At 43.8% G+C, this 13793-nt stretch overlaps 1 protein-coding gene across 3 annotated transcripts in view; it reads left to right on the top strand.

Annotated features, from left to right (window-relative positions):
• The first annotated feature begins 19 nt into the window (after positions 1-19).
• The window catches only part of LOC149308179 (mediator of RNA polymerase II transcription subunit 27-like), a 105016-nt gene continuing 91242 nt past the window's right edge, over positions 20-13793 (top strand). For all 3 annotated transcript variants that reach the window (XR_016282132.1, XM_089535258.1, XM_089535257.1), the window contains exons 1-2: positions 20-305; positions 3642-3786. Coding sequence is in view for 2 of the 3 variants with exons in the window: in XM_089535258.1 (XP_089391384.1) it covers positions 100-305; positions 3642-3786 (351 nt within the window). In the remaining variant the exon portion in view is untranslated. The remainder of the gene's footprint in view (positions 306-3641; positions 3787-13793) is intronic.

Genomic DNA, 13793 nt, shown 5'->3' with positions numbered 1-13793 from the left:
CCCCGAACTACATTTCCCAGGCGGCTTTGCGGCCTCAAAGGGCCTCCTCGCTTTCGCGCCACCACCGCCGCCGCCGCGACCACTACCACGCGGCCTGCCATGGCGGACGGAGCGCTGAGCGTCGGCGTCAACCTAGAGGCCTTCGCCCAGGCCATCGCCGCCATCCAGGCGCTGCGCTCCAGCGTCACCCGCGTCTTCGACTGCCTGAAGGACGGCCGGCGGAATAAGGAGGCCGCGGAGAGCCGCGAGAAGGGCTTCGTCCTCGCCTTCCAGGAGTGCCTCCACTCCGTCAACAGGGACCTCGGGTGAGCGGGTGGGGGGGGCGGTTGCCGGGGCAACGCGCGCGCGGCCTCTCCCTGCGCGAAGCCTCTGTGGGAGTTTGGAGGCCTGGGGGAGTTAGGGTGAGGGAACGCGCATGCGCGAGAGGCACGGTGGGCGTTCTGTGCCTCTTTAGGAATCTCTAGGCCCTCCAGTGCAACTCTATGGCCAGCCTCTGACAAGTTGACCATAGAATTGCTCTGGAGGACCTACAGATGCCTAGACAAGTGTTTTCTCTAGGAACCTCTAGGTCCTCCAGTGCAACTCTATGGCCAGCCTCTGACAAGTTGACCATAGAATTGCTCTGGAGGACCTACAGATGCCTAGACAAGTGTTTTCTCTAGGAACCTCTAGGTCCTCCAGTGCAACTCTATGGCCAGCCTCTGACAAGTTGACCATAGAATTGCTCTGGAGGACCTACAGATGCCTAGACAAGTGTTTTCTCTAGGAACCTCTAGGTCCTCCAGTGCAACTCTATGGCCAGCCTCTGACAAGTTGACCATAGAATTGCTCTGGAGGACCTACAGATGCCTAGACAAGTGTTTTCTCTAGGAACCTCTAGGTCCCCCAGTGCAACTCTATGGCCAGCCTCTGACAAGTTGACCATAGAATTGCTCTGGAGGACCTACAGATGCCTAGACAAGTGTTTTCTCTAGGAACCTCTAGGTCCTCCAGTGCAACTCTATGGCCAGCCTCTGACAAGTTGACCATAGAATTGCTCTGGAGGACCTACAGATGCCTAGACAAGTGTTTTCTCTAGGAACCTCTAGGTCCCCCAGTGCAACTCTATGGCCAACAGCTGACAAGTTGAACATAGAATTGCTCTGGAGGACTTACAAATTCCTAGAGAAGTGTTTCTTCTAGTGCAGCTCTATGGCCAACATCTGAAAGAAGTTGACCATGAAATTGCTCTGGCAGATCTGGCTTCTGAAGGAATGGGCGCAGGAGCTGGCGCACAAGTTTTAAATGCGCGAAAGCACTCCTGGTCACAGCAGAGGCCTGGGCCTCCAGGTTCAAAGCTGAGTCCAAGAGTACCCCTAAATTGCAAAATGGGGAGTTAAACCTCCTTACTCCTATTCCTCACTGCTGCATGTGAAGCCGATAATGGCAGTGACAGGCTCTGATGCCTCTCCTAGTCCAGGGGGAACTGTTTTGACACGAAGGGCCAAAGCAGACAGGCAGGAAAGAGCAGGGACCAACCAGCACCTCCAGTTTATCCCAGTTCCTTTTTGCTCTGGTCTTCAGCTTGGCTTCCAGCTGCTTTGGAGGCGTGTGTTGTTTAACGCCACACTTCCTTAGCAACTGGATACCACTCCATTTCGACTGTCTGTTTCATCCCTTAGTCGTCCGTCCAGTCGTCCCCTACCCCCAAAACCTGGAGAGACAGACAAGCCCTGGCAGGATGTTCAGGTGTTCATAAACACGGGACACAAGGGATGTCTGAAAATGGAGCACATTAGTTTTCTGCAGCTCTGGAGAATAGGACCTGGAGCAATGGATTCAAATTATAGGAAAAGAGATTCCACTGCAGCATTAGAAAGAACTTCCTGAGAGTAAGAGGTGTTTGACAGTGGAATATGCCGCCTTGGAGTTTGGTGGAGTCTCCTTCTTTGGAGGTTTTTAAACAGAGGCTGGATGGACATCTGTCAGGGATGCTTTGATTGTGTATTCCTGCATGGCAAGATGCTGGACTTGATGGCCCTTGAGGTCTCTTCCAACTGTATGATGCTGCTGTATGCATGGGGAATTCACAACAGGTGTAACCTCCAACGTGTAGTGTTTTGCTCCTCTCTCGTGCCTAGACCAGAAGTCTCTGCAAATTCCATATTTTGAACAAACTGGGGAAAAGTTTCCCCGATTTAAAAAATTCCAGAAATGCTGTATTTCTAGGCATGTACTACCATTGATTTTGAACCATTTTTTTCATTTCTTCTCATTTCATATACATCTAACCTCAAGACATCTCCATCTCTTCTCCTTTCCCTGTTTTAATTATAATTTCATGCACTCCCTTGTAATAAGATGAAATAGTTTCAGTCAAGGGAGATCAGTTCTCCAGGAATAGGTGTGATGAAACATGTGAAGTTGAAGGCTTTCATGGCTAGCATCCATAGTTTTTTGTGGGTTTTTCAGGCTATGTGGCCATGTTCTAGAAGAGTTTCTTCCTGACGTTTCGCCAGCATCTGAAGAAACCATCCACAGATGCTGACGAAACGTCAGGAAGAAACTCTTCTAGAACATGGCCACATAGCTCGAAAAACCCACAAAAAACTATGCATGTATATTGTTTTGTTGCTAACGGCAGGCCTCAGGGTAAGAGGGTCTGCAAAAGACACATTAATCCTCTTTTGCCGACCCTCCTACCATGAGGCCTTCCATTAGCAACAAAACAATATACATACAAATCACTCCTGCCTTTCCAGGTCACACAATGGCCTGTTACAGACTGCCAAAATAAAGCTGCTTTGGGTCTCTTTGGAGGTATGCTGTTTAAATGATGCATGCATCCTAAGAATCCAGAAGCTGCACCAAAGCTGCACTCCAGTGCTTAGGAATGGAGTGTGGCTTTGGTGCGACCTCCGGACTCTTAGGACCCATGCATCATTTAAATAGCATACCTCCAAAGAGACCCAATGCAGCTTTATTTTGGCAGTCTGTAACAGGCCAATATATATACCGAAATCCTTTTCAGGCAAACATTATCTGAAGATGCCCATAGCCACAGATGCTGGCGAAACATCAGGAAGAAACTCTTCTAGAACATGGCCACAGAGCCCCAAAAACCCACAAAAAACTATGTGATGAAACAGTTGGTTAGAACTTCGGATTGGAGATTGAAAAAACTGGATTGCAATCCCTATTCGGTCATGGGAAATGTGTCAGGTCATAGCCAGATCTAGCTCCCAGAGCTGTAAGGAAGAAAATAAGACAATCCCTTGTAAACACTCCTGCTTTGGGGTGTGTGTGTGTGATATAAATATAATATTCCTTTATGTGGAAATATACAAAGATGTGTATATAATGGGAATTCAGGCTTTTCCCTCATGGTTTTTTCATAGTTTTCATGTCTTGAGCAATTTCTCCAGCTTATTTTCTAACCTTTTCCTGCAATTGCAGGCACTGAAAATAATTTTTTTTAAAGGACAGTCAATATTTTTTTTCTTGACTAAAAACCTGTCATTATTTTCAGTAGTAGAATATGGTAGGACAGTTTCTAGCATGTTTTAGAATATTGTGAAATCATAATACTGTAGAAGAGCTTTAAAAAACCCAACGCTTCTTTAAGTAATCCATTCTAATAACATTATTTCCTTTCATTTCAGTGAATTGGAACGTCTTAGTAATCTTGTAGGCAAGCCATCTGAAAACCATCCTCTTCACAACAGTGGACTGTTGAGTTTAGATCCTGTGCAGGACAAGACACCTCTCTACAGTCAACTGCTTCAGGCCTATAAATGGTCAAACAAGGTAAATCAAAATGAAATGTATTCCTGCTAACTGGCATTGTAGCGGGGTTAAATCTTTGGGTTGTGTCTCAGCAAGAATGTGTCCTGAGCTGTCTAGAAGGGTGGTGATGCTTTGAAGCACCACTGGGACAGACTGAACTGTATTCCCAAAGCTTTTGGAGGCCCCTATTTCCTTCTGTTGCTAGGCTGTCTTAGCCACTTGTCTGTTCCTTTAACATTGTAAGAAGCAGCTATATAGCCTCAGTGCCCTGCTCTGCTAAAGAATGAGAAGAACCTGGAAGCATTAATTTTTTAGATGACAGTTCCCTAAATCCCAAAGCTAAAGCTACGATAGCTGGAGGACTCAAGGAATATTAGTCCAAGAAAGTAGTTTTTGAACCTGTGGAAATAATACCAGGATAGATAGCCATGTGCATTGTCTCTCTTCCTTTGCTTAAAACGTTACTATTGGTTGTAAAAGAGGAATTAATCCAGAGTGGTATCCAGCACCTCATACAACCCACTTTTTCTGTGTACTCCCTTAGAGTGTGATGGAGTCTCCTTCTTTGGAGGTCTGTCATCTGTCGAGGGTGTTTTGATACCTGCATGATTCCTCATAATGCTTGTGTTTCATTATGACAGTACAAAATTGAGGAGAGTTAGTGAGTGACATCTTACAATCACATTTGCTCCATCTTCCTTGGGGTTGTGTTAAAGGCTGTTCTTACTTATTGCCCTTCTGGATTGTAACTTGTGTTTTGTTTATTCATCTACTCATTGCCCTTGGCATGTAACTTGCATGTCCTTGCCCCAATGCATGCCTCAGGCAGTGCCTGTTAAGGTGTTTCGATGGATTCTGCAGAAGCTGCAACAAAATAGTTTGTGAGACAATCTGTGTGAGAACTTAATAAGACAGCTATCTTAAGTCAGCATTTGATATTCGTCATACTAAAACAAAAATCTTTTTGACACCTTCCTTGTAAATCTTTCCAAGACCTTTGAGTCTGGCATCTTTTATGATGGATTAATAATAACCGCTTTCTGATTTTAAAGCAGCCGATGCAGTATAATAAATGAATCCCCCCCCCCCATTCCAAATGGCTATTAAAGTTGGGTCTAAGGTAAAATGATTCCATGTTTTGCTGCTTTGCTTTCAGGCTTTTGAAGTGCTTCATCTTCTGTGATTTGTGGGGTGGGATACAGAGAGTTTGACAAATGAAGTTAGGTGCCTTAGAACAAATAATCAATCCCTTCATTTGAATATTGTCTAGAATAGAAGTGGGCAGCCTAGAGACCAGGGTTTTTTGTTCTACATCTTCCACATTCACAGCCATTATGATGCCTGTGGCTTGTGGGAGTTGTAGTGAAAATCATCCAGAAGGCACAAGATTGTCTGTTGTTGATCTAGACTGATTGGAAGAGGCTCTGAAGAACTTCAGACAGCCACCTTTCTGAGTTATACTTGGAGATGTGAGGATCAAATCTGGAACATTCTGCTCCTTAGCTGTGGCCTTGCCCCTTAAGCAAGCAGAAGAAACCTGGAAGCCCTGTTACATCAAGGCTGGCTCACCTGCATGGCCCCTGCCTAGCAGCAGCAGCAGCAGCAGCAGCAGCAGCAGCAGCAGCAGCTCTCATACAGCTTCAGTTTTTGTTACTGTTAGCTGCCCTCGAGTTGGCCTCCAAGACTCCCTGTCCTTAGCCTCTCTGCCCAGGTCCTGTAGGCTCATGACTGGGTCCTCCTTAATAGAGGGTATACACCAAGCATGCATCTTCTTTTCCTGCTGCCCTCCACCTTTCCTAGCATCATTGTCTTTTCTAATGATTCATTTTTCCTCATGATGTGTCTAAAATACAAAAGCCTCAATTTGGTCATCTTGGCTTCCAGAGAGAGTTCAGATTCTAGAACAACTAAAAACCAAACAAAAAACCTCAAGTAAGACGGAGGTACTCGCCATAGGGAATCCGAATCCGGGTGTGGAGATATGCCAACTGGTCCTAGATGGGGCCACACTTCCCCTAAAGGCTGCGTTCGCAGTTTGGGGGTGCTCCTAGACTTGCCGCTTCAGTTATCATCTCAGATCAATGCGACAGCCAGGAGTGCCTGTTATCAGCTTTGGCTGATACGCCAGCTGTAGCGTTACCTGGAGCTGGGTGACCTAGAAACAGTGGTACACGCTCTGGTAACCGCTCGTTTTGACTTCTACAATGCACTTTACATGGAGCTACCCTTGTGCCAAGTTCGGAAGCTTCAGCTATTACAAAATATGGCAGTCAGACTGGTCACTGGCAAATCCAGGTCGGACCATATAACACCCATCTTAAAAGCTCTCCACTGGCTGCCAATCAGCTTCCAGGCACAGTACAAGGTGTTGGTTATATGTCTCTACATGGCTTTGGTCCAGCGTCATCATAGTATGTTGACTTGAATGTGTGTGTAAGAATTAACTGGCTAAAAAGGTGTGAGGGAGAAAGCAGGCAAGAAGAGGCATGCAGCTAAGCACATGTGTGCACATGCATGTGAGCGAGACAGAGAGAAGCTTGTGTGTGTTGCAAACAAAGAAATAAAGGAACCCTGTGTAGCACCTTTTGAGACTGAAATAAATTTCTGTCAGAGAAATCGGTGAGAGGGTCAGAGAATTAGTGTGAATGAACCCCTGCAAGAGTAAGCATGTGAAAGAAAAAAATGTGAGAGAAATAGTGTGAAGGGGGTGAGAGAGAGAATGAATATACATGTGAGAGTCCCGGGGGGCAGGGGCAGAGAAACAGGGCTGCTTGGAAGATGGTTCTGAAGGGCCTCCAAATTTTCTGTCAATCCTGATGCCTCCAATGGCTTCCCAAAGGAGTCTTTGTTCATCTCTCCTTGGCCCCCACCCGGCCAACACCCTGTCCACTCACTTATACACTTTCCTGAACCACAGGAGCATCTTGTCAAGAGCCTCCACTGTGAGTGGGAGTCCCCAGCTGGCCGGGCAACTAGGTGGGTAGAGGTGGCAGCACAGGGCAGCAGTGAGCCCAGGCACATGCTATGTTACAGCAGCTTGCTGGAAGTAGAGTGCTTGCACTGTTTCTCCTCAACTGGCCAGTCTGACATGCCATTCATTCAGGAGCAGAGCCACTGTCTCCAAGGGGGCCCAGCCAGAGCCAGCTGATGGTGACTTCCCCAACAAGAGGTATAGTCAGACCATCACAGATGCTGGCTCTCCTTCAGCCTCCATGTGGCTAGGGTGCACTGGACTCAGCAGGCACACTGATTGAGACTTCAGCAGTGTCTCATCCCGAGAACAAGGGCAGTGATGGGTGGGAGAAGAAGAAGCAGCAGCTTGGGATGAGCCCCACCAGAGGCCATGAGTGAGTGAGCTCCTTCTCCTCCTCTGCTCCAAGTGCCCTCCTCACCTTTCTTCTCCCCCCCAGCACAGAAGAAAGTCTGAGAGGAGGAGGAGGGGGGGACCGGGACCTCCAACTTGTGCCTGCCCTTGTGCAACTCTCTCACACTCCCTGGAGGTCCTGCTCCACACCTGAGACCCACTGTCTTAGTCCACATCCCATGATGGGACATACACTCTGCAAGCTGTACAGCCTGTACACTGTTAAAGTATACATTATAAACACCTCTTCAGTTAATGGCTTTATCCTATAACAGTTAGCAATCCATTAGTTAAAGTTACCGAGCTGATCATTTAGGACATTTGGAGAGTACTTTGTACCTTTTGCCAGGATGGGTAGAAACCAGCTCATTCATACCACCAAATAGAAATCACCCAATTGGGTTTGTTGAATTTAATAAAAGAGCTGAAATTACTTCCTCAGGTAGGTCCATTTTAGAATTAGTACTGTATTTCTTTATTTCCATATGTCCTTGAAGAAGTTGCTTAATGCCCATGTCCCTTTTCACTGTAATGACTAGAGATGATTTGTACCAGTCAACTAAATAATTTAAATAAAATATTCCTTGCTTCAACAGCTGAAAAAAACAAAAGATTGAGATTATTAAAGAGGGGCAGGGAATTTTCTCAGCATGAAAGGGTAGAGATGCATGGTATGTAGTGTGGGAAGCCAATTCCTGCAGGGCTTTGCTCGGCAGGGTGACACATTTTTATAATGGAGACTTCCAGCAGGAGATTGCCTTACAATAATGACAGAACTTCTTAACTTAGGCTCTTGTCTCTAGGCATTGCAGAACAAAGAGGACTGCAGCATTGGCTGATAACTGCCAAAAACATTCATTTAATTGGCATGTTGAAAAGCTGTATAAACATCTGGGGCCATGCTTAATACCAGAAAAAAAAAGGGGGGGGGGAGTGGGAAGGGGAGCCTGGGCTGTTTATTGTTAGACATGTATTATGGGATCTGACAGAGCAGCCACCTGTGTAGTACTGTTTTAGGCACAAAAGGGGTGAGTTAATGGCCACCCATCCAATACAAATACCTTGCCTTTCCTGGGGCTAGTTTTGACATTAATGGTTTCATACCTTCATTCATTGTGCATTTTATATATTCTGGGTCATGGAGACCATTGTTACAGCTCTGTGGACACTTTGCTGCCCTGCAGATAGGATGCTTTTGTGGGGGGAAATGAGATGATGGTGCTTTGCCTAGGTTTTCCAGAGCCTGCTGGTTTGTCTCTTGTCTTGCAAGGTTCTGCTGCCAAAGTGATGATCGGTGGCCTCTGTGGCAGTTCTCTGTGTACTGCTTGCTGGTGCAGCTTTTCCTTTGATTAATTTTTACTTTTCTAAGCTGAGTGACCCAAGGGCTGCAGCCCAAGGATAATTAAACACAACATTTCCTTGAAAAATACACACATTTGGAATAGTGTGTCACTAGGAAGAGTTTTGCTGTTCTCTGAAGATAATTTGCAGAATGCGAGGGACAATGCTGAGTTTCCCATTTTGGGGGAATGCTTCCCATTCACTTAGAAATATAGAGATCCTATAGTGGGTACCTTACAGATCTGAGGTGGAATCAAAAAGCTTAGGAGCAAGGCAGATTACAAAGCTGGATAACAGTTTAAGAGTGAACTGTCCTGGGTGCTGAGGATTTGACCTGCGGTACAGACAGAAATTTATTACTGCACCTAACAGTACTTGGAGCAGGGATGGGAAGTGTGTGCTCTTCCAGATGTTATTGAACCGTAGTTCCCAGCATTCCTCAAACAAACAAACGAAAAACACACGCAAACAGCTTCGTTTATATACCACTTCATACCGTACTAAGCGGTTTACAACTATAAGCTAATTGCTGTGCTGGCGATGGATGGTGGAAGTTGTAGCACTCAACAGTTTCTATTCTCGCTTAGAATATATGAAGCAGTTTCATATACTGTATATGAGGTCAGATAACCTTACAGCAATCCTGTCAGGTGGGTCAAAAATATTCCCATGTTATTGCAGGTAGAAATCTGTGATGCCAAAGACATCTGAAATTCTGCCACAAATTGATGATTTCTCATCTCTTAGTCACTGTATTTCTGTAGCTCTTCAGTCCTGCCTGTCCTTGCCTTCAATCCAAAAAGTATAGTGATTACTTCAGGAAAACCCATCTGTGTAAACTATATAATGCTTCCATCAAATCATGTCTTCCTCTCAGTGCATGTGTAATAATTTTGGTGTTGCTACTGCCAGTGGTCTTACATATAAGTAATGTTTAATCTGTACATAATAAGGAGGGTAGACAGTACTGGATTACTTCAGATTGCAGGTGTGCAGTGCTATTTCTATCCCTCTTCTCTTTGGAAAGCTGCAGATGTTTAAAAATAGCAACTTTAAATATAAGGGAGACTTAATCAAAATAAATCAAATTAGCCTTGTAATTGCAGAGTGTTTTGTTTTCTGGTGCACAGAATAGAGCTACCTTCCACAAGCTGATACTGCCCAGATATTTTGGACTTCAGTGCTCATGATTCTTCACCATTGCACATAATGGAGTTAATAGGAGTTGCAGCAGCTTAGGAGAACTGTAATAGAACATTAAGAAGCAAGGCCTGCTCCCACTTCTGCTGATAGTCGGAAATGATACTTGGAAAGGTTGTTGTTGTTATTTTGGACCACAACTCCTGGCTGAGGGATTCTGAAGAAGCCACAGTGACTAAGCTCACATGGTTGTACTTTGGCCATATCATGAGAAAACATGACTTAGTAGAAAAGACAAGAATGCTTGGCAAGGATAGAAGACACGAGAAAAAGAGGAAGACTGCATTCCAGATAAGTAGACTCAGGAGCAAAGCAGACTGCCCTGAAGGAGCAGCTCTGCGCCACCTCTTTGAGTGCCAGATCAGGGTGGCTTCAACTGCCCCAATCCAATGTTTTTTCTGGGCCAAAAAGAAGCAGCAAAATGCCACTACTTTTTGGACCGGAAAAAGGGTGCCCTTGCCGCTGTGGAGGCACTTTTTGATGCTCCTTCTGGCGTGTGGGGTGTGAATGCTGCACCAAAGGAGTGGCGCAACACCATCCGCCATGCGGTCAGAGAGGCGATGTGACGCCAGCATCAAGATGGCATTGGGGTGTGTGTCATCAAAATGCCACACGCCCATGATGCCTCGATACTGGCGCTTACTGCCGGTCTGTACAGCCTCTAAAACAAGGAAGCCACAAATGCCCTGAATCTGCAAGACTTGAGAAGGGTGGTTGATGATAGGGTGACTTGGAGATCTCTTAATCATAGAGTCACTATTTGGGATGAAATTAATTTGACATGAAACTTTTATGTAAGAAAACGCACACTATCTGATTATTGCAGTTCTTGGTCTTGTTTTTTTCTCTCAGTTCTTCTTTACATCTGCTTAACATCATGTTAGGCTAGGAGAGATAATAATTTTCTCTGTTTTACTAATGTTCCTGGTTTCTCTGTTTTATTTGGGGGGGGGGGGGTTGTCTGCTTCTAATAAACTGACAAAACCAGAGCGTTTCAGCTCCATTTGTAACAAAAAACATATTTAAAAAAGGAAATTCAGTTGATAAATGTTTGACCAAATTGCGCTTTTCATAGAGTCATAGAATCATAGAGTTGGAAGAGACTGCAAGGGCCATCCAGTCCAACCCCAATATATCATGCGTGATCTGTATAATTGTATCATAATATATATAATACATTTTATGTTCTTGATGTAAGAAAGTGATTTCCAGTGTCAAAGATACCGATATCACATTTTTCAATTTTATTTTTTGTTCTCAAAATGTTTTCCCCCCATGATTTAATTTTTTTTCCACATCTCTCTTCTAGAGTGAGGAAACAGATGTGGTTACATTTCCATGGCAATTTAACCTAGAACTGTGCTTCTTAAATTAAACCTACATTTCTGGGCATACTGAACAGTTGGTTGTCAGGCTACTTGGAAAGGGATTTGAGCAGCACATATAGAGACAGTGTACCTTATTACCTTGCAAGAATGGTAGATTTTAAATAACATCCTTTACTTCCTTTTTGCTTTTCTAAACATTTAGTACATTGCATATTTAAACAAGGAGCAGATGCCCCTTCCCTGATGATAATGATGGCTGCATTTATTTGGTCTTTGACGGGAGGATCAGAAGTAGCAAGGAGTGGATAGGACACAGACAATCACAGTTCTTCTCCTAAAGCTGAGAATCCAAGTACTGTATTTTCTTTAGGGACAAATGAAATGCCTTCTAGAAAACAGAGATACTTTGAATCAGTCCCTAAGAGAGCGCTGTTAGTAGATTACTAACAATTACTGAGTGAATTTATGTCCTAGTAATTTATGTATATATATTTTGCCTTATCCTAACTAGAGTGGTGCTGAATATTATTGCACTCTAGAATGATGTCAAGGCTTAAGGTGTTTTCTAGTCAGCTATCAGAGATGCTACCCTTCCATGTCGCTTCACCTGTTATGATGTGAGTATAATATAATGGGATTCCTCTCCCTGATCCATGTCTTGTTGATACTCCCATGCACCATCATCTACAACAACAACAAATATACATAGGTGGAGCTATACCAGTATATGCAACTATCAGGATTGTAGACACTGGAGTGGATGGAAAGATTAATCATTCCCAGGCAGCAACGGCGATGTTGGCTGGGAGTGATGCATTAAGGTCTACCATGTCTGTATGGTGGCAAGTTGGAGAAGGTTACTGTGCAGACTTCTTATTTAATACCTGTATGGAAACTGGATTTCCACTGCAAATATATTATCTTTAGTAAGGCTTTTCCAGTGCAGCTCCTGAACAGTTTCAGTTTGAGGCTGCATGTGAAAGGTAATGGCCAGTGAGACATTCTTGATCTGTGTTCACCTACAGACTTAAATATACCAATAGCAAATATACTTTGTAAAATACAGAACCTTGTGGTGCTGCCAGAATCTAAATTGTTAATCTGTTGCTTCCCCCCCCCCCTTTTTTCTTTTTCTTTCGCTGACCATTACAATAAAAGGAAAAAGCTGACTAAAGGATTTTTTTTTGTGTGTGTTAAAGTTCCTTTGGGGCTGGACAGCTTGTTTTCACCAATATCCTAATTCAGTCTTAAATGAATGCTATTTATCCCATAAATTGTTAAGTTTTTTAAAAAAAACAACACAGAATATCTAAAATCAATTTAGTTTCATTTTATTTTGGTAGTTTATCTTTTCATGTATGAAGTGAGCAGAAGCTCTTGGTTTTCCAGCAAGAAAAAAAGCACCAGCCCCCCTCACCAAAATTCAATTTACTTTCATGGATAACTGATCTAATATGGTAGGATGCTTCTGCCTGTTTTTCCTTTGGTTGTGGCTTTGTTGCTCCTTTGAAAGAACAGCACACATGTACACCCCTCTTGCCCTCTCCATATGCTTTCTGTTTGGATCTGTTTAGAATGTTGAAACTGTTGTCATGTTGAGATTTGAAACCTGTGATTTTGGGCCTGCCTTATGGCTCAGTGTATTTCTTATTTCTATGTGTGTGTGTCATTCCTGCATGAGCATGCCTTTTTAACCAATACTCTTAAAGGGGGACTTTGTAGTTATATAATTTTAGAGGATAGTGGAAGCTGAAGAATCCAGAGGATACTGGTCATTGTCTGGATCACATCTGAGGATCTAGTGGGATAGATTGCCATTGAAATCAATCGTCAATGAATCCATCTTCTATAACATTCAGATGTTATATTCCAGTGATACTATTTTAGAGGCAAAATACTTGTCAAGATGGTATCTAGTACTTAATATAAATATGGTGTGTAGAGAGATCTTGTAGCACCTTTGAGACTAATGGAAAGAAAGGAGTTGGCAGCATGAGCTTTTATAGTGCTTCATGACAGATTAGTGGAAGAAAAATATGCTGCATTTTAGGGCAGGAACAGGTCAAATCAAAACTTTATTGCTTTTGACCAAAGGTCATTGCACAGCACAAGGAACAGGTCAATATCAGGCTTGCAGGATGTACTGGGGAGGGGATTAAATCAGTGGTCTGCCAACATATGTAGGTAGAGATGCACCAAGAATGACAGAACAGGGCACTTCTGAGAGTATGCCTAGCCCAGGAGTTCATCAGTGTCAAGATCAAGTTCATTAATTTTTTTTTCAATGAAAATCCTTGGCTAAAAAATAAAGGCTGTGAAATCCTGGCTGATCACCTTGCAAATCACCCAGAAATCTACCCATAGATCCTCATCTAGCTCCTGTGTATCCCTACTTTCTGACATATTGTACACCTTAAGCACAAACATGATATGCATATGGTGAGCAGTTGTCTCTGTGATTCAGAAGCAACACAAAATGCCCATTGTGGTTGCAAAACTCTTGTGATTTATTACACATGCAGTAAGCTATACAGAAAAATATACATACATCATACCAAGCAGATGCCCCTTGTCTGCTGCTGGGAGCCTGGAGAGAGAACAGTGGAGTGGACCCCTTCTGTACACAAAGAGGCATGGCACCTCATGTCCTAATGTCTGTGCTGAAGCTCAGACCTTATGTCTGTTCTATCCTTTGTAAGTGTTTAGATTCTTCCCTGTGCTTACATGCCATCTTCTACAGACATTTAGGTTGGCAAATATACAAGACACATGATTTAGCCGAATCAAAGCAAGGT

Source organism: Sceloporus occidentalis, unplaced genomic scaffold, assembly GCF_023333645.1.
Source record: "Sceloporus occidentalis isolate IW3139 unplaced genomic scaffold, rSceOcc1.0.p SCAF_8, whole genome shotgun sequence".
In the NCBI taxonomy this organism is placed as follows: Eukaryota; Metazoa; Chordata; class Lepidosauria; order Squamata; family Phrynosomatidae; genus Sceloporus; species Sceloporus occidentalis.
The sequence above is the reverse complement of the archived record's forward strand: the minus strand, read 5'-3'. Positions and strand labels throughout refer to the sequence as shown.